The following is a 20,956-nucleotide window of genomic DNA, read 5'->3' on the forward strand; positions in this document are numbered from 1 at the left end:
TTCTATGATCTCTACAGGGTTGTCAAGACCCTTGGGAACACCACAGACAGTTCCCTTGGGTAGTTTTAAAAAGGTTGACAAATGGGAAATGTATCTGAAACTAGGGCTATTGGAGTGACTTAAGACTTTAAAATCTCACTTTTCATTTTACAACTGTAGAGCTTTTTCACATGATCCCATGTAAGGCTTCTTTATCTTGGGTTAAGCATAACTCTAGAAGATTTTGATATTAAAGGTAGGCAGAAAAAAAAAAGTTAGAAGATCTAGTAATAAAAGCTTGAGCTTCGTGTGTGAAATAAGTAACAAATTATATGTAAATAAATAAAATAATAAATTAACATGTGAAATAAGGTGAACAATGGCAGCATGGGGGAATGAAGCATAAGTATACCAAAAGATTTCGGGAGACTACAACACTGCATACAGCCTTTTCAGTGGCATAACTTGTGACTGTGTGTGAGAGACTGAAAGAGTTAAAGTCTCAAACATTGTGGTGGAGCAAGTTCTGCTTGAAGACAAACCCTGCACAGCAAGGAACCAAGGTGAAAAGCCCATCAGCTCAGACATCAGCAACAGGAGGGGGAGGGAGTGCTGGATGGTGCGCAGCTCCCTGTTCTGATAAGCTGTTCTGATACAAAGATCAAACAATGGCCACCTCTGCAGGGAAGGAGAAGTTACTCCACAAAGGACCCTCAAGCCCAAAGGCTCACAAACTGCTCATTAACCTGATGAGTTTGGGTGCCCGCCTGAAGGAAGGGCAAGGATGATAAAAGGACACAAACTGAAGCCCCAGGCATGCAAGCCCACCGGAACTGGACCCCTCAGCTGACTGAACCGACGCTGGACCCAGGACCGGTGAAATGACTGAACCGATGCTGGACCCAGGACCGGTGAAATCTTTCTCTCTTCCTTTCTCTCTCTCTGTCTTCTTCTCTCTTTCCTTTTCCTTTTCCACAATCCCTACACCTCATCCGTTTCAAGATATAAACTGTTGACCAAGTCTGAGACTAAGAGTGGATCCAGCCACCCCTGGGCCCTTCTCTGAGGGAGAGTCTAGAAAGCAAGGGGGTCTGCTCCGAACCTCGTGACTCAGCGGGAGGGATCTCCTTATTCCCTGAATTGATGTATATGGTTACACAGTTTACAGAAGTAGTCTTATGCCAATTCCTGTTGTGAGAAACCCTGCCACCTACTACCACGCCTCCCCAGTTCAGTTTGCTTCTGTCATGAGTAAAATCTTTAACTGATCGTTTGGTGTCGTTTCACCTTAATTTAGCCCGAGGGAATTTCGAATTAAACATGACTCCCTGGTCTGTCCAGTCTGGGTTTTGACACTGTGATGGTCCTCAGGGCCCTGCTGTTAGCCCTTCTTAGGGACATCTGCTATACTGTATTAGCAAAAGGGTCTTTTGGAAGCAGTTTTACTTAAAATAGGCTACTGTATTGTACATGCCATGGGACATACATCTCTTATGGCTGCTCTAGTATGCCTTTACGGTCTGTCTGTGGAAAAATAGAAAGGTCGGAGTAAAGTAAGGATAAATTGTGTTCAAATGTGAAAAGATCAAGTCTCTGGTGTGAATAAAGGATGAAAGAGCAGGTAGGCTCATACCACTTGCAATTAACTGAAAATTACATATGTTTTACTTGTCTAAAGTTGAGAGAATGGCAAGAGTTCTCTCACTGAAGCTAGAAATTTTGTCCTATCCTAATAAAATTTTCATCAGTTATTCTAAATGTTGATTGCTTGTCATTGTGGTCTGTTCATAAAAGATTTCCTTGATGTTCAGGTACACGAGTTCAATAACTAGCAAGATCAGAGATGCATGTTAACAGAAGGAGTTGTAAAAGGTATTATTCATCCATATGGCAATTTTATGCTATACAAAACCTTTTCATTTTCTCCTTGCAGAAAGACAGACTGTCTTTTGTAGCTGGACTTGTGCTTCCTTTCTGACTTGCTTCTAGACATGCAAATCCTCTTCTGGAAGAGTACTTTTCTAGAGTCTCGCATGATTTAATCTTCCATGCAGATACTAGAAATGAGTGTTTAAAGTTTGGTTTTGTGCTGAGTTCTGTTGTCTTGAAGTTCTTCCAGTTCAATAACAGTTGCATTGCATTCATCTCTGCAGATCAGTATTGATATTGCATGACCACTTTCTGCCAAATCATCTTCTAGGAATCAAATTTTAATGAAATGAAGGCATTATATTCTTCCAAAAGCTTTGTTTTAGCAGGCTAACACCAGCTAAAACTTTTTTTGCTTTAATGGATATTAAAGATGTAATGTTTTTTCATCTCTAAATTTGGAAGTATAGCATAGTCCAGTTCAGAAAATACATAAACAGATGCCAGATAATTTCTTTATAGTAATTTCTTTGTTTCTCTTGTCTTTTTAACATAAGGATATGCTGGAGGTTCATTTTCTTTATACGTAAGGCAAGCCTCAGGCAGCTTTAAGCTGGTTTTGAAGTTTCAAGTGGCAAGGTTACTTCTGTACCAAGAGTTTGGCACAAACTTTCTAGTTTGCTTAGGACCCTCTGCCTTTTCGACAGTGAACTGAATGCCACATTGAGTTCATTGTTATAGTTACTCTTGCTCTATAGGTAAAACTAGCCCGACATGCTGCATTCACACCTTCAATTGTAGCATACAAAACCCTTAAATCTTTGGTTTTCTTTTACGTCTCCTCTTACACAACTTCATCACTGTAATTTTCTGACTAAAAATATTAGAGTATATTTTCATATAGCTAACCAGTAATGCTTTTCAAAATTTACTTGAACAACACTTTCTTTTCAGAACTTGAAATATGACTGATGATCTTCATAGATGTTTGAATTGCTATCATTTTAGCACTCTACTGTATGAAGAATTAAAAAAATAAAATCTACACAAATACCAAACAATGGAAAAAGCAAAACAAAGCATTTCAAGACTGGTATTTGCAAAGATTAGGGTAGTGGTTTTAGCTTTTTTTTTTTTCCTCTTGAAACATGATCAGGACAGGATTATATTTTTCATTCTGAATAATACCTAAAATAAGATGTATCTGTTTAACACATACCGTATCCATAGAGTCTATTTATTCAGACTGAATTCCACATGGCCCATGGATAATCTTTTTCCCAAATGTTTACTAGTATCTGCTCTTAACAAGTGCTGCACAATATAAACTGAAAGAACTATAAAGAAAAGGGGCATAATAAAATTAAGCCTTGCTTTTCAACAAAGTCTGACTTAAGATCAAGAAGTGAAATTTCCAAGTGGGTCAGATTTTAAAGAATTTTTCTGTAAAGGACATGAATCACATGCATTTAAAAGCATACAGGGAGCCATAGCTAGTGTTAGAAAATGAGATACAAGTAGGTTTTAAGAGATGGCAATGAAACTAATGCTTTTAACTGAGATGAAAGGAGATCCAGGTTAATTTAATGGTTTTGTTGAAGTTATCTTGCACTTGTAGCCACTCTGTGCCATGCACAGTCTGGAAAACCGGGGTAATACTGGTCTGTTTCCCTGTCCCTTCCTACCTCAGCTGGTATGTACAGTCTTTCAAGACAGACTGACTGATACTGTGTGGGCATGTGTGTGGTCTCTAGTACTACCAAAGCTAATTTTGGATGTAGCTTGTAAGTGCTGTCATAATAAAATTGAAAACAAATTGATATTGCTGGGTTTGAGCATTTTATATGTGATGTTTTTCATATACACTTGAGTTTCTGTTGTTTCCATAGATACTATTTTTAGTTATAATTTCTGTTGATGTTTATTTACCTTTAAGAATTTAGTTAAGTTTTTCCAAAGCTTTGCTAAATCAGTTTCCTGTAGGAAAAAAAAAATACCTATTTTGAGTAGCAAAAGAATTGGAAAGATTACATATTTGAAAATACTCACTAACTTTTTTCCACCCAAACCTCCCAAACACATAAGCTTTTAAAAATACATTTTTTTCTTTAAAAAGTAAACAAATAACTTTATTATCTCTTAGTATATATAAATAACTCCAGCTGGGCAACCGTTTTCCTGGTTTACTGTTTGTTCTTGCTTCCTGGTCTCTCTCAGCATTAAATCTTACAGCATGTCTTTTCTATTGACAACATTTTTCATGTATAGTAAGTTGTACTTTTCCAAGGAGACTTGCAGTTCCTCCTATCCCAGACTATTTTAATCATGTGTTTGTTAAAACCTGAGTAAGTAGCTTTCAAAAGCCTGACCCTTTCTGAGCTTCATTATCATTGAGGACTACTCATTTTACCTGTTCATTATTAAATAAGACTGAACCTCCTGCTGTTATGGTCTTCCACAAGATACACCTGAAAAAATGGATTCATTGCTGTATACTGTTTGGCTTTGTTTCAACTTTGACAGTTTTCAGTATCTATTCACATAATTTTGTATAGGAGGACTTGTGAGTGCAGAATATGTAAAACACTTGAGTCTTCTGCAGGGGAGGAGAAAATAGGATACAGAAAACATCAAAAATACTATGTAGCAGATTGATGCTCTGGAATATAGCAGAAAAGAAAAATGTTAAGAGAGGTCTTGTAGGAAGATGAGGAAGTTGTGATGACCTCACGCTGTTGATGGGTGAAGGTCAGATATTTAGACTGATTATATCTGTTGTCTGCCCTTGCTACTATTGATCATGGAGCTGTTTACTATCTGCCAAGCCTTGAAAAGGCAGGGGGAGTGATTCATTCAGAATGGCGTTTTTTTCCTTTTTTCCCTTTTTCTCTCCTCTCTCTCTCTCTCCTCTCCTTTCCACTCTTTCTCACTCCATCCCTCCCCATTTAGGAACTAAAAAAAAATAGTTTGAGTGGTTACACATTTTGTTATGGCTTTTTTTTTGTCATCGCAGTTCCAGGTAACTCCTTTGGCATTTAGAGGCCATAATGTATATGTCAGTGAATTGTAAATCATTTAAAGTGAAGAAAAATAGGGGTATAAACAGCTGTTCTTTTGCTGTGCATACAACAGGTATTTTTAATTCTATCTCATTCATCCTTGCTAGTGAACTTTGAATGATTCCTCTACTGTATGTAATAAAGTAATGGCATATAGATGAGAGTCAAATACCCAGCTGTTATCCAAACCATATATGACTAATGAAAAGTGGACGATAAGAATTATTCTTCTCTTGAAGAATATTTCTTCAGACAATAGCATTAAAAAATAAAAATTTGTGGATAGGTGATAGCCTGATGTGTTTTCTTCTTGCTTACAAAGTACAGATGTGGAATCAGATTAGCTTCTCAGTGTTTTATTCTGTATTTGGCAAGGAGACTCTTTTATATCCAGTCTGTAATCTTTTAAATACGTATGCTCTTACAGTTATCAATACTTTTGCATTTCTGTATAGCAGTGCACCTACACATAGTTCTGTTCTTACTGGAATTAACTATAATATAGTGCCTATAAAACTTCCACAGCACTTTCTGCAGGAAATGTTATGTCCTTGCCTCTTCATTTGCACCTCCGGAACAACTCATGATTCTGGATTAATTCATTAAATATCCAAATAGTTTTGGTTGGGGGAAGAGGCCATAATTTTCTTTCCTTAAGTGATGCCTTTTCTGTCTGAGATGACTCAGGTCACTTAAGCTGGCAGTTTAATGGAAGAGGATGGAGACAGGGAGCAGTCCTTGACTAGAGTCTGTATGTTCTGTGAAGGTTACTTACTGTATAATACTGTTATTAGGAAAAAAAAAACTGAGGCAAGAACAAATGTGGAAAAACATTATCAAAAGAACCAGCTTGACATTCGTTTTATCCATAAGAGAAAAGAAGGATATTGCTCTAACAAGTTTAACTGCTAATTGTCATATTGCAGGGCTTTTTGTTAATTTTTGAATGACTGGAATGTATATTTATTTTATGAATATGCAACATACTAATAATCGTATTTATTTCAGGATAATTATTGGCCCATGGCTGAAAAAAGCAGATGATATTATTATCAGTCCATTATAAAATAATTATTCCAACAGCTTTATGTATTTACTACAGATGGAATTCCTTTCATATTCAAGTTAGCAGGAGCTTTAATATTGATTCCAGTGCAGCCAAGACTTTACCTGTGGATGTTGGAATAAATGCTTATTGAAACACTCTAGAATAATTAGATCTTAGAGTATGTGATAACACCAAAAAGTTACCTCATCTAAAATTTAGCAAAATTCTTTATCTTGGCTAAAATGTAGTATTTATCTAGTTTTAAAAGATACTGAGAAGTTCAGGACCAAGACTGCTTTCCAAAAGAGTTTGGTCTGAAAACAGATCTCAATTGAGGTTACTTTTATTGGAGGAAGATTTACCGTGCACAAAAAACCCTGTTTAATTGCCATCCTCTTCTTTGAGCAGAAGCCAGAGTACTAGGCAAAGTGCTGGCAGAGTACTTGAAGGTTATAAAGTGTAAACTTGTAAAGTAAAAGTATAAACTCATTTTTGTTTCTTGATGCAGTCTGGAATCAAAGAAGGTTTGTTAGCATATGATTAGTCATGATTATCTTCTGCAAGATGTTAAGTCATGCAGCTGTTTGGAAACTTTATTAAATCTGTTACTACAGTTCCATGCTCTGTTCTCCAATGAAGTCTTTTTTTTTTCTTTTTTTTTTTTTCCTTTCTTTTTCTTCCTTTTGCCTTCCCTCTTGGGCAAACTGCCAAAACTTGAGGGTTCCTGAAGATCGATTAGAAAGCTTTTTGCTTCCCTACTCACTTCATCTGTGTGCAGTCCTTCACATAACGTTCTTTACATAGCTTCAGCAGAAAGACCTTTAGCCAGCAGTCAGCTAGTGTATGATATTCAGTGCCTAAGGTAACAGTACAAGTTTGAACTCAAAATAGTAACTGAAGAAAAAAGGAGTATGTTAAATTGTAGGATTTAAAAAAACAAATACAACCCTCTATGTATTCATCTTGAGTTGTGTGAACTGGAATTTTTTTACATGCCTTTTCAAGTGTGTGAGGTAAGTATGTGTCAGAGGGAGGAGTAATCTAAACAAGATGTAATATTTCTCCTACATATTTCTACTTTGTTACTTTACATGTGTATAATACTTTATTTGTTGTATTTATTACGTTTGCTAATTTAGGTAACAAGTACCTGTGTAAATGAGCAGATTTCTAGTTAGAAGTTGAATTTATCATGCTGCGATAGTTGACAGGTCATACGTGTATATTGTGCATGTGTGTGTGCACTTCTCTCTTATTTCTTGCTAATACCTGGAGAATCATGCCAAGATTTCAAACAGGTAGCTATATCAAAGCATACAAGCAACTCAAAATGGAAAATCCACAGAAAGCTAGATGTGTCTCGGAGACGTAACCCAGAAAAGCCACAAACCATACCACTTAGGAAAGCTGTCTTAGGAGATACAGCAAGCCTGTATGAAATTTTCTTTTCTCACTACTTGAAAAGTTGGTGATGAAAACAAACCCTGCATACTTCAAAAGCATTTCTTATGGTACTTGAGGCACAATGGGTGGGAAGAACAGACTGCTTGTTAGGTAGGTTGAAAATTGGCTGGATGGCCAGGCTTGAAGGCTCAGCATCTAGTTGGTGGCAGGCAGTGAGTGGAGTGTGCGGGGGCTGGCCTCGTTTAGTCTGGGGAAGAGAAGGCTATGGGGCAGTCTAATAGCAGGCTCCCAATTGCCTGAAGAGCAGTTGCAAGGGTGATCAAGTTAAACTCTTCCTGGTGGGGGCACAGAGTGTAAAAACACAACAAACCCTGAAAATACCCATGGCTAGAAGTTGCAGCTTGTGAGGTTCAGATTGAACATTAGGAAAAACATCTTAGCTAGAGAGATAGTACAGCACTGGAACAGGTTATCCCAAGGCACTGTGGAGTTTCCATCCGTGAGGGGGTTTGAGTATTGGCTAGAAAATGTCAACCCTCAAAGGGGTGACCTGCTGTGGTGTGAGCAGGAATTGCAACCCAAGCAGGAGCTGGGACTGCAGGTCTCCAGAGGTCCCTTCAAAGCAGCATTTGTATGATTTTGAGTGGCTTTGCCCTGCTATCCATTTTATATATGAACAATATCGAACAGAGCTATTTGTCTTCAGTTTTCTGCCAATAACAGATGATTTTTGGGCTTTTCCTTTGTACCCAGCAAAAGAGTTGAATTTCATTTTGACTGTTACATTCAGATAATAGCTTAGAAGTGCCTGGAGGCAACTGAACCAGAGATCGAGGGCAGAAAGAGGTACCCCTGTATGCCTGGAGTTACTACTTTTGAAAGTAGCCTTACCGCTTTTTGAAAGTCTGGTGAAAGAGGAAGAAATGGCCTGTTAAGTTACATTTCAAAGAATTTCTTCTATGAAGTCTCGGTTTCTGTGCATATGTGGACTGTTGTAAAAATTATATGGGAATGTTGTCAGGAAATCCTTTCGATCACTTTAATTAAAAAAAACCTGCTTCCTTCTGAAGTTCTGTGGTAATGAACAACTAGTTACTGTCATCTTTTGTTTCTGAGTTTTAAAGCAGAGGACTCACACATACTGCAACATAAACTGTATGTGTGAAATAGCTCTGATATTAACAGGTAAATATTTAGAGTTGAAACTTCTCATATGTTTGAATTTGGCTCTTTTTTGTTACTTTGTTTTAAAGCAGTGATAGCCACACATGAGCTAATGCTGTTTCTGAAAGGCCTAAAAGTTGGTTTTCATAATTAAGGGCTACTGAATGAAATTAACCAAATAATATATTAACAGCGTGTGATCAGCAGTACTCTCATCTTGTCCTGTTATGAAATTAATGTAGGTTTAGCAAAAAGTTTTAAAAATCAATTTCACCAGTACTGTGTGACCTGTTAAGTGAATCAGCCTTTCAAGTGAATCAGTGCCAAGGCCGTTACTCTAACCATGGTGCTCCTCTCTTCTTCTGCAGCTCCTCGTCAGTCTCCTGAACTGTATGTGATTTGTCTTTTACTCATGATCCTCACTAAAATGTAGTGATTACGATGTACTAAGAAGGAGGTATTTGCTATATTTAAAAAGTGTCAGCGCTGATCTTTGTGAAATGTGTTGTGCCCATGGGGGAAGAGACCTACTTTGAAGTAGGCAGGAATGAGCTTGTCTAGTTGGTGGGTTTAATTTCAGTTTACAGTGGCATCTGCTGATCTGTTTGGTGATACCGTGGTTTTTCATCTGCATTACCACGTCTGTGGAAGGGTTAGGCATTGCCGTGCTTTCAGAATGCCTGGAATCTTGTAATTTTCAGAGGCAGACTTTCTACATTGATAGATATATAAATCTGGTGATAGCATCTTGTACCACATCAAAGACGACTGCGGCGACTCGTTCTTCAACTTCAGGCTCTGTTAAGTGTGTGCTGTCCTTTCCTAATAAGCGTAACCATGTCATATCCCTGGGTCAGCTTAGGGATTTTTCCCATCTAGTGTGCCCTGTTTTCAGGACTTTCTCTTGCAGGTGATCTCAGTTGCCCATCTTCTGATGAAGCTTGTTGCTGAAGATGCAAATACATTGTTTTGGTCCTTGTCTGTCTGAATTTCCCTTGCGTGGTATTGTTACCCCTTGGCTGAGATGGTGCCTTGCCTACCTCAGTCCTTGCCTAAACTGATTCTTCAGGGTTGTTCTATGCTATCTGTACAGTAATAATCTTTTTCTTCTTTTTTGGGGGGGAGGGGAGTGCGGGGAGGATGGTTGTTAATAGAAAGGCAGACAGATCATGGCAGCAATGTATATAGCTTAGGAGTTACACAGCTGACCGCTGTAAATCTGACTGAACTTTTTACTCCCTTTTAAGTGTAACTTGGACTGATTTATCCCTAAAATAAAGCCAGGGATTGCAAAGTCATTCCACAAAGAATAGAGACTGTAGTCTCATCTTAGCCACATTCAGGTAGCTGTGCTCTTCACACAGTTTACTCATATTTTCAGAACATGCATGAACTCAGTAGGAAAAGGCTAGCTTTTTGAGGTACAATGGTACAATTTATGTAGAATAGATAGAAAGGAATATTGCAGCTTATCTGAAGACAAATAACAAGCTTCATTCTCCAGTGACAGCAATTACTTGCCTTTGTAGTCATACAAAATAATTCTTTTGTAAGAGAAGAAATTCCACTGTGTGAGAGCAAATATTTGAAATGGAGCAAGTGGTGTGTGTGGGAATTTGATATGTTCATGGAACACTGGTGTGTGCTAAAGTAAATAGATATTTTTCCTTTACAAATGGAGGAGCTGAAGGTACTGGAGGTGCCGCAACTTCTGTTCACTAAATTGCCACATGCCTTTTGTTTGCTTTGCCCCTTTTTATTGACTTCTCATTTTATATGCCTGGACTTTTCACAGGACTTACTTGCAGTGCTGTTGTTATCATTGTCCTGATGACACAGAAGAAAACACTTTCTTAATATGTTGTGAAATATAACATGGTTTGTAATCCTGTGTGTGCTTTTAAAGACAAAATAAACCACTGAATATAGTGTCGTCAGACACCACACTTTGACATGTTTGTCTGAAATGGTGGTCCTTTGCATACTTTGGAAATACCACTCTGGTGTACTAATCTCTGGGAAAGTAATTTTTATTATTGTTGGCTCCTGTGTTTAGCATGCAGCTCTCAGCTGACATACTATGCATTATAGAAAAATGCTTGTGACTCAGCTAACAAAAACCCAATGAAGTGTCTAAATTGGGAATCTGCTTTATGTGCCCTTTTTCTGTGCTTTTTTCTTATTACTGCCTGCTGTCCTATCTTATTTGTACACAAGACAGTCAGTCCTCTGCAACTGTGCATGGATACTGGCAAGACCACAATCCATCAGTGTTACACAAGCAGCAATTCCACTTAAAAGAAAATTTACCATTTTCATATCACAAGTAGAAGGCACAAGTCCAAAAGAATAGAAAGGAAAAGTCCATCAGACTTTAAATTATATTTAAGTATAGATTAAGCCTTTTAAAATAGCAATGCTGTTTCTGTGGCCTTCTTTTCTTGCACTGCATTCATTTAGCTGTCAGCCTTTACATGTAGCTGTAACAAGGTACAACTGCAGTGTATTTTTCTTTGTAGACTGAAGCATATATGTCTTACATAGCTTCAAATAAATGTTCCTCAATGCTGGTTATAAAACAATCAGAAAAATAAGATACGGTATCTAACTGAAAAAGACAATGAATAGCTGAAAACAAAATAATATTAATAACTCTCCAGTACAAAACTATAAGCTGACTTTGTTACTAAAGTTATTAATAAGAAACTCTGAGAATTCCTATGATTTACTGACTGAAATGTAAAACTTGACTGTATACAGGTTTTTAGAAAAAGCCAAAGTTAGTAAAAGTCACGTGCTATAGCATAAGGAGGATTTTTTCATTTGATGCGCTTATGGAATTAAATTTTGTGGTTTAGAGATCTCATTGCCCTATGTCACAATGTTAAAATGTATCCAGATCAGGTCAGTGCCTGGTTTTTGCAGCTAAATACTCAATACGAGCTGATTCCAGCTGCTGAATATGAATTCCTATGAATGTTCGGCACTTGAGAATGAGGTCTCTGTGAGACTGTGAAGAGAATTGTTGGGCACGGCTGCTGCTCACCGAAGGAGTCGTTTCCTTTTGGTAACTCCTTGCAGTTATGAAGACCTGAAGAGGTCTTTTCAGTAGTTTCAGTGTTACTGTGTGCTTTAAAAATCAAATGTAGTTGACTTATTTCTTTTGAATTAATTTCCTGCTGCATTGTAAAACATTCATTTAATTTTACATGTGTTTAGTCTAAAAGTGCTGTGAAGAATTTTGAGGAATGCCCTTGATTGAGGCTTATCATGCCTAGTACATGCCTAATTTCTTACACTTGGTGACTTTCCCAAGTTTCCTAAGCATGTCCCAGTTTCATTCTTGTACTGGGATAACTTTGTTCTGATACAGCCCTCTGGAAGGAGGCAGCCATCAAAATCCTTATCACTGAACTCAATAAATGTAAGACAGTCTCCATTAACAGGAGACAAATTTAAACCATCCCTTTTGTGGTAGGTGTGAGCAGACCTGTCCCTGTACCCTCATGTGATCTCTGTGCAATCTCCAGTAACAGAGAACTGAAACCAGCAGCAGGGTGCATGATGTAGTCCCTTGGGCTGCTGGGTTTCTGTGAGTATTCCAGTCTTGCATTTAGGTGTTTGCAGTCACATTTCTCTTAGCTCCACTTGAACATCTGTTCTGCTTTCTGAACAGCAGTTGAGGCTTGGGTTTGAATAACTTTTGCTAGCAGAGTAATACTTATCACTTTTGGGTTGTTTTTACTATACAGATTTTCCAAGCAGAAATTCCTTGCAAGATGAAGAAAAGCAAACAAAACAAAACCTCTGAATACTATACAAGCACTTTAGGAAAAGGAGAAGAAATGAGTATTCATGCATCTGTTTTCTGTCTTTACTATAGGCGTGCAGGATCCTCAGCATGAGAAGATAGTTACTGTGACTACTAATGGAAGTATTCACAGCCCCAAGTTTCCACACACATACCCACGCAATACTGTGCTAGTGTGGAGATTAGTAGCAGTAGACGAAAATGTATGGATACAGCTTACTTTCGATGAAAGATTTGGGCTTGAAGACCCAGAAGATGACATTTGCAAGTAAGTTACTTTAACTTAGAAAAATTGGAAGGGAGGTGTGGGGGATGAAACAGAAGTGTTGCTCAAGTTTTGCAAAAATATGATACCTGCATGTCAATATGTTTATAAAATGCATCTTTTAAAGTATTAGTCCATGGTTTCCTTTGCAGTGCTAGAGAAGGATTTCATGCTTGAAAGCTTTGGGTTCTCCCCATTTTTCCTTCTGCATTTAGTATCTGGGCCACAGATATATTATGATAGAAAAATGTGAAATATTTAATCTCTCTCTCAAGTAAAAGTGTTGACATCTGGGAAAATATTCTTGACAGAACATTAGAGCAATGAATGTCTAATTTTTACAGAGAAAATTTGGGTAAGCAAGTTACCTGAAGTGGAATTCAGGTAATGACACCAATTGCAACATCCCTGTACAAAAAACCCTGACACCCTACTGCTCAATATTTTAATTGCCTTTAATGGTCAAGTACTTAGTTTTCTATGAAAAACAGCACTTATAGCATTGCATTAATTGACATTCTTTAATGGTATTGCATTTTTCCCAACTTCAATAAGTATTCTGCCTGCTCAATCACTGGCACAGGTATCTGTGGAACCTGTATTTCCTTCCTATGATTTGCAGCTAAAGGCTTTGTAGCTTGAGAGAGAAATAACCGTGATATAACAGGCATCAGGATGGATGTAGTTCTTAACCAAGCCATCCGATTGATCGTGTTCTGGATATTTTGTGAGGCAGTAGGGTCTGACATTATATATGCTTCCTGTGGGTGTGTGAAAGGGGAGAGATCCTAAACTCTTGTATCCTGTATCTGTCTGACATCACAACAACAGATTGTGAAAAAACCCCAGGGTATGAATAGTGCTACATTGTCTGAACTCTTTTCAGTAAATTCAGTAACAGATAAAACATGTCATTTGAATGGCATATCCTCCTTTGATGTGTTCCTGGAGAGGTACTTCACACAAGATTTTTCTTTCAAAGTAGTTTTTTGTTTGGTTTGTTTTTCTGTTTGGGGTTTTATTTTTGAATACCTTGTATACACATTTGATTTGATTCTTGCTTTCAGTTTTTCTAATTAACTCCTAGTGAGTTGGTTTTATATCTTGTATCAACTTTTGATAACAAATTTGAATTTCTTAGAGGTTACTTTTGCACTTACCCTTAATTTAGGAGCTGACGTTCATAACAGATGGGCAGATATCTTTCTTTCATAATTCTGAAGGGAGCAATTGTCAAGGCCATGTCAAATATAATTAAAATACTAAATGCTGTAAACATATGTTTGCTCAGATGAGTGCACTCCCTTTGCACAGTAATTCTTTTCTTTAAATGAAAACTTAGCTTGCTTTTTCTTTTCTTTGCATATGCCAGAGTGAAGTGGCAAGTGAAAGAAAATCCAGGTAGGGTGACTCATTCGTCCACTTGCAAAGAAAAAAGTAAGATAAGTTAAAATATTTTTAATATAACTAGAATATTATTTTAATGGGAGTACATTTATTTTAAGTAAACAATGTGCTGAATACAAAAGTACTGGTCAAATTAAGAAACAGTAATAAGTCACTCATAATCTTCACTCGGTCATAATCTTATCATGCTCATATTTGTGCAGGGATACCAGGAAGCTGTATGAATGCAATTCCTGATATGTGCACTTTTGAGGGCACATTGGGCTTTTTGGCTTGGAAGATATGACCCTCTGAAAAAGAAAGTTATAGAGTTGTCTTTAACCAAAAGAAAAAACATAGCTAGGGTTCCTATGAAATTTAAATTCAGTAAAAAATTCAGTAAAGGAAGAGAATGTGTACCTTGTTTGATGTGAAGGGAGTATAAATAATTGACAAGTTGAGGAAATAACTAAAACACAGTGAGTTTAACTATGTAAAATAATTCTACACAGGCCAAGTAAGTTACCAGTTATCTGAGTAATATCTCTTTATAAGTAATGTCTTGTGTTTCTTATCTCTTGTAGATCCTAATAAAATTATTTAATCTTTTTTCCAGTACTTTCTGTAGAAAAGCTAAGGGGTTTTATTGACTGCATCCCGTATTATTTATTACTCCACTGTGTTTCTATCATCTTGAAACACAATACTGATTTGTTGCTGTAGAGTACTCGACAGTTTCTCCAAAGGCAAGTTTCTATGACAAAAGACAGAATAAAATATGACATGAAATTTAATGTATTATAACTCTATACCTTACAGTGACCTGATCCTTTAGTTCTGACCTATGACTGAAACTAGGTAAAAACCAGCCCAGTAAAGTTAGACTTTCTATGCAGAAGTGTACAGTTTGTACCAGGATATCTTTCTCTCCCTTCTATAGTGTATGAGAGAACTTCAAGAGTTACCTGCAGTGGTCATCGTCACACTTTTCAGTTCATCTACTCGCTTCTTAAGCTGCATGTTCTGTGCAATGCCAGAGCTTGCTCCATCATCGCTGTATGCTGTAACGCCCTGTAGCATCAGTTCACTGGGCCTATGAGAGAATACACTACAGTGTATTAGTTTAAGATAATTAGCAGCTTTTAAATCTCATATTAATTCAAATATTGCTTAGTGGAAGAAAATAAAACAAAACCATATCCAGCTATGTAAGACTTTTTTGCTTAATGTAGTTCTATAACAGGAAAACAATGGTAGTGGTGAATAAGAAATGTCCTATATGTATCCTGAAGCTATGGCAAGTTTTTGCCTGTATCTGGCTGACATGACCTCCACAGCTGGTTTTCTCTGAAGTCAGTTCTGACATTTCAAGCTATTCTATGAGGTCTTTTAATCTAGAACAAATACCACATTTTACAGATACATTAAAGGTACCAGTCTAGTCTCCACTTTAAATACTTTCCTGAATCTGAATCAGCATGATCCTGCATGGCTTTTTTTCCCACTCGGTTTTCACTTGCAATTCAACTTGCAGTATTGACTAAGGTAGAGCATTTGCATTACAGCAAATTCTATGTTTATGACCAGCCATCTGACCCAGCCTCACCTGGAACAGCATTAGCATGCATAGTCGTAATTGTTGTGCTAATTCTCACCAGTCTTAAGCATGATTGCTGTGTTCTGTATGTTTTGGAAACAAAATTTAAATTATAGGGTTTTTTAGAATAAACTTCTCATATTTTGCCTGTATTTCTCCAGGTGACTTTTGTCCTGGTTTTACAATTGTGATGTGCTTGAAATTTACGGAGTTCATTTCTGCATTGCTTAAAATACAGCTAATGATTTTTTAAACAACGGTTCTACTTTATCTGCACTGCACCCTTTCTATAGGCAAAATGTTAAGAATCCCACTGTGTCTTTTTCAAAGTGAAAAAACCCTCCAATTTATGTGGGAACTAGATCCATACATGTATCTCGGAAGAGATTTACATTATTTGGTTGATAATAAGGATATGTAAATCTCTGCAATATTGCAGTAATTTCAGTCTTGTACACTTTGTTTGATTTCAGTTGTGACTTGTGAAAGAAAAAGTTTACGAGCAAAACAATCTCCCAGCAAACCAAGCAAACAAAAAAGGAGAAGGATGCAATCTCCTGGCTGTTTTGTGCAGTACTGTTCAGATGATAGAACTGGCAGTGAATTTTCCTTTCATAAGGGAATTTGTAGCTAACACAGGCATAGTGGATTTACATTCTGTGTGCCCACCCTGTCTGGTGAAAAAAAGAAGCAGCCTTTCTTCTGCTCATATGATAGCTGATATGACAGGGAATTATTTTCATGATGCTAGCCCCTCAATGCTGTTTTAATTATGAGGCCATTAGACTTCTGTGCCTTGCAGCTCATATCATCAGGGAGGTGCCGTAACTCTTCTTGACTAGCAGGGACTGATTTTTGCTCAATTGTTTCTTGTTGTCCAAATTTGTTGTTTTCTGTCTCTGAGAACACGCAGTGATAACACCTTTGTGATAAACTCCTCTGTGACAGGAAGTCACAGATTTACCCTTCTTCCAGGAAGAACATGGATGCTGTAGTTGCCTTTAAAAGGCAGTCTGATGTTGTGAGTAGGTTGTACATTGGAGCATTACAATGCAAGGCTGCAATAGGAAAAGAAAAAAAAAATCTTTCTTAGGTTAATAGTATGTGTCAAAGTTGCTCTCTCCCTGTGCACAGAATGGCTCTAGTTGTTCATCTTAGAGGTGGTTGCAGCTGTTCTTTCTAATCATCAGATGATTACAGTCTGTTTGACTTTTATTATATATAATAAAACACAGAAATGTGTCACAAATCCAAAGTGCAATTACTGTAGATAAGATGATAAGGATAAAATACATGAGTAAAAGAATGTGGAACCAACTGATAGTTGAATAATAGATGCCATTTGACCATCATCTTCGTATTAGGATAGCTATACTCATTTCTGACTCTCTTCAGTCTAATAATTTAAAGTATGAACTATAGTATGATGTTGGTTTTTTGGGGGGTGGGGCGGCTTTTAGCAGCTGCATATGTGAATCTGTTCCTGTAGTTGTATAAGTGAAGCATTTACCTATAACGTTCTGAAAGAATTCCCAAAGCTTGTCTAGTTAATATGTGCAGTATGTAGAATTTTTGCCTGAAGAAAATTAGTTAAGCTGAAGGCAGCTGTCAGTGCTAACATGGGGTAAAACCTATGTGAGTAGTTCTGTGACTTTTTTTTCCTCTTCACATCAAATTAAATACTTCACTCTTAATACCGGGAATGTTCTTCCTCTGAGGGTTCTTAGGATGATGCTTTATGATACAAAGCCACATGCATTAAATTCATTACCTGCCTTTTTCCCTAATGTTTTTGTAAGCTACTTGCCTTCACTTCAGATCCATTGTGACTGAACTGTGCCCAAGCTATTCCCTTTCATTAAGGGAACATCAAGGTTCTGTGGTAGAAACCGTAACCGACTGGCTTCAACAGTCATATGTGTTCCTAATGAATGTATCATTAGGAAGCTATTGATAAGGGTTAAAAAATTAGAAGATTTGGCTCAGTCTGACAAGACTGGAACAAGTGTATCAAGAGGAAACATACTGACACTGTCTTTAGTCAGCAGCTGCGAAGAAGGAAAATATTTGCTTAGCTGTCTTTTTTTTTTTGACATTTTTTCAAATGCATACTATGCAGTGATAAATTATGATAAACACAATAAAAAGGCTAAACATTTTGTTGTGTAATTTTCTAAAGAGACTTTTCTGTGTAATATAAGACACAATGAGCAACTTACAACACATGGAGCTTCCTTTCTTGTACAAAAAAAATCTGTACAAATCTGTACATCTGGCATGTGGAGTAAAATGTAGATACACAACTGCAACTCCTAACTGCTTCAATAAAAAGAGGACAGCTATTTTGCTTCTGTTTGGCCCCTTGTCATGGAATCACCTTACAGCATCAACAGAGCACGTGGATGAAAGATTAATGTCAGCATCTTTTTTGTCTAGAAAGATGAAATTCTAACCCACACCCTGCCCCCTGGGGGAAAAAAAAAAAGTAATATTTTTTGTTTTGCCTTGAGTGCATTATAGAGGCAATATTGATGTATGTGTGAAGAACACACTAATATCAAGCATAGATTCAGGAAAAAAAAATATAACTTTTCACATAAAGTAAGTATTAATTCTGGGGCTTTTGAGGGCAGTGAGTTCCTTATCAAGGTCTAGTTCCCAAGAAAATTGTTTTCTGGACAGCTGATGGTCTGTCCTTACTGTCACATAGTCTTAAATGCTTCTCGTGGACTGTGATTACAGAGAGTGAAGTTATCTCTTGGGTAAGTACAAAGTTCAAGTTGGCTTTGAATAACTGGACAAAGACCTTTAAATGAACTCTGTATTTAAAGAGGAACTGGTGCAGATGATGATCATGGCAATTCATGTCACTAAGTAGGTGGGCTGCTGGGATTTGTGCTTTTTTTCCCCCAACCCCCATTCTGAATATGCAGGGGCTACTGCTGCCACCTTTATTTGAAAATTCAGAAAACAGTGAGGAGTCCCCCAGAATTTCTAAGGCTTCAAATTGGAAAAAAATACAGTCAGCATCAAACTGGAAAAAAAAAAAAACCAGTCAGCACCAAAACCCACAGACTCTGAGAGCAGAGATGAATGTTATAGTGAAGACCAGTCTTTAAAGCTCTTTTCTTACAGCTCTTGCCTTAGAATTTCAGTGTGGTCTATTTTAGCCACCTGTTTTTTATGAGATGCTACACATACAGGTGGGCTGGGCTCAGTTTAGGTGACTCTACATATCAGTGATACTTAAATGTCTCTTTCATCATAGTCTATAACTTCTTCAGCAAAGGTGAAGTCATACTAAAGATAAAATTTATTACAGCTCTGTTCTGCGAGTCAGATCCATTTGGATATGATTGATTCCATTAATATATGGAATTATAAAAAGCATAAGAACTCTTTTTCCTCAATACACAATTTCTTTTTTACCTTTTTTTTCCCCAACACAAATTTCTTGTCAATCATTTTTATTCAAAGTCTGAAAGGGGGTCATATAATTTAAATGGCTGGGATGAGTTCTAGCATTCAAGTGCCTTAGATTAATTGAAATACTGATAGGAGAGAATTATTATGAAATAGCTAATATAAGCTGAAGTCCTTAGTAGCAACATTGATGTTTTACTGGTGGCAGGAAGGTGGCATTTTAGGAGCAGTGTGTAGAAAATGCCATAAAACTTGTGTTAAGGCAGCTGGTGGAGTAATTTCTCCTGGTGTTTGTGGGGTTGGGGTTTTTTTGTTTTGGTTTTTAGTTGCTCAGTCTATTTGCAAGACAACTGAATAGTGATACCAGTTCAAGAGAGGTTTAAATGCTAAATGGAAGATGAGAGCAGGGGATAGGGATCAAAGTTTTTAAGAAATTAGATTCATATTGGGCCACAGTCCTTTCGTTATCTAAAAATTGTTCTTTTACATCTAAAGAAAAAAAGATTAGTACTACAAAGGTTATTTCTTTTCATGTGAGTTCAGTTGTAACAATATTATTTCAATTTAATGAATGCAAAAGAGTCCGATAGACTCATGTATCCTGCTTTCTTATTTTCTGAAGAAAAAATAAGTGGTTTTTCATGTCAAAAGAAGTATCTGGCTCTGTTTCTTATCTATTCTGATTTCATTAAAAAAAATTGTGGTTCCTTGTAGTTTCTTTTTATTATTATTACTTTATTTTTTTTAAGAAAGCTCTTACTTTTGGATTTGCCATGATAACAGAAAAAATTGACTCTTTGATTATCAGATTTTTCAAACACTAATTCATCTTTCAGCTGGTCCTGTTCTGCTGGTATAGCTACTGTCCATAGTTCAGACTGTGGCAGAGGTGTCTACTGTATCCAGAAGTATACACATTCCTTCGGGTTCTGTACTGCTTATTAGAAGTTGCTTAATACCATTCTCATGATAACAGTGTTGTAAATGTGACAAAGCAGATACTGCAGGCAGTAAAAGAAGATAAAAAAATTAGAAAACCAAAATGCAGTATGGTTATAATGGAGACTACTTTGTAACGCACATTTCTTAAGCTTCAAAAAGAGTAAACTTAGTTCTGCAGAAAGGGTTTATAGCTGCAAAATTGTACTCTCTAAGCAAATCAGAGTGCAACACAAGAAAGGCAAACAGAAGAAGATGCTTCTCTGAGCAGAACAGGAGGACACCATAGCCTACATGATGTGATCAGAAGGACATGCTGCACAAACTTACGGGCTATCACTGCATTCTTGCCCACCCGCTTTTCCCTCCTTTACAGTAAATTCAGCATTCATTTTTAGTATCCACTGTTGCTGGAGGACACTATAATGGATATTATTTCACAAGTAATTTAAAATCTATTTTCACAGTCCAGATGAGTGTTAGGAGAGTGATTGCTGATGAGTGGGCAGTTGACATAATCCCTTACTCCTTTTTCACACCAGAGACTACACTCATTGACTTAAAAAACATTTTAGGCTCCTTAAAATTCCTTCCTGGTCCTCTCAATCTCAAGCAAGCTGTTTGAATAAAGTAAACTATGTCCACAGTACCAAAATATTTTTGTAAATGGTCCTAATCCTAATTTATTGCTTCTAAATTTTTTTCATGTTACCGTAGTTGGCTGCGTTTCTAATGGTGTAGACTGAAGTTATTTTCTTTGAAAATGAGTGTGGTACTGCTGGGTCTTGCTTCTGTCTAGGGTACTCTGGAAATAGTTGTTATTGATGGAGTTCCCCTGCACCAGCCCCACCACTTATTAAAAGATAGAAGTAAATGTCTACTATAAGGGGGCACAAAAACATGCTGTGAGCCATCACCACTGGAGCTCAGGGATGTAGACAGACCCTGTAGCCACCTGTGGTTTCTGGTGTGACTCTCTGGAGTCCTGATATCAAGAGAAATGGAAGCTGCA

At 37.1% G+C, this 20,956-nt stretch overlaps 1 protein-coding gene across 1 annotated transcript in view; it reads left to right on the forward strand.

Moving 5' to 3' along the window:
- Positions 1-20,956, forward strand: part of PDGFC (platelet derived growth factor C) — a 178,821-nt gene that overhangs the window by 111,156 nt on the left and 46,709 nt on the right. Inside the window, exon 2 of the mRNA XM_010586277.1 lies at positions 12,407-12,602. Coding sequence (XP_010584579.1) covers positions 12,407-12,602 — 196 coding nt within the window. The remainder of the gene's footprint in view (positions 1-12,406; positions 12,603-20,956) is intronic.

Source organism: Haliaeetus leucocephalus, unplaced genomic scaffold (genome assembly GCF_000737465.1).
Source record: "Haliaeetus leucocephalus isolate CR32 unplaced genomic scaffold, Haliaeetus_leucocephalus-4.0 Scaffold140, whole genome shotgun sequence".
NCBI classification, from domain to species: Eukaryota; Metazoa; Chordata; class Aves; order Accipitriformes; family Accipitridae; genus Haliaeetus; species Haliaeetus leucocephalus.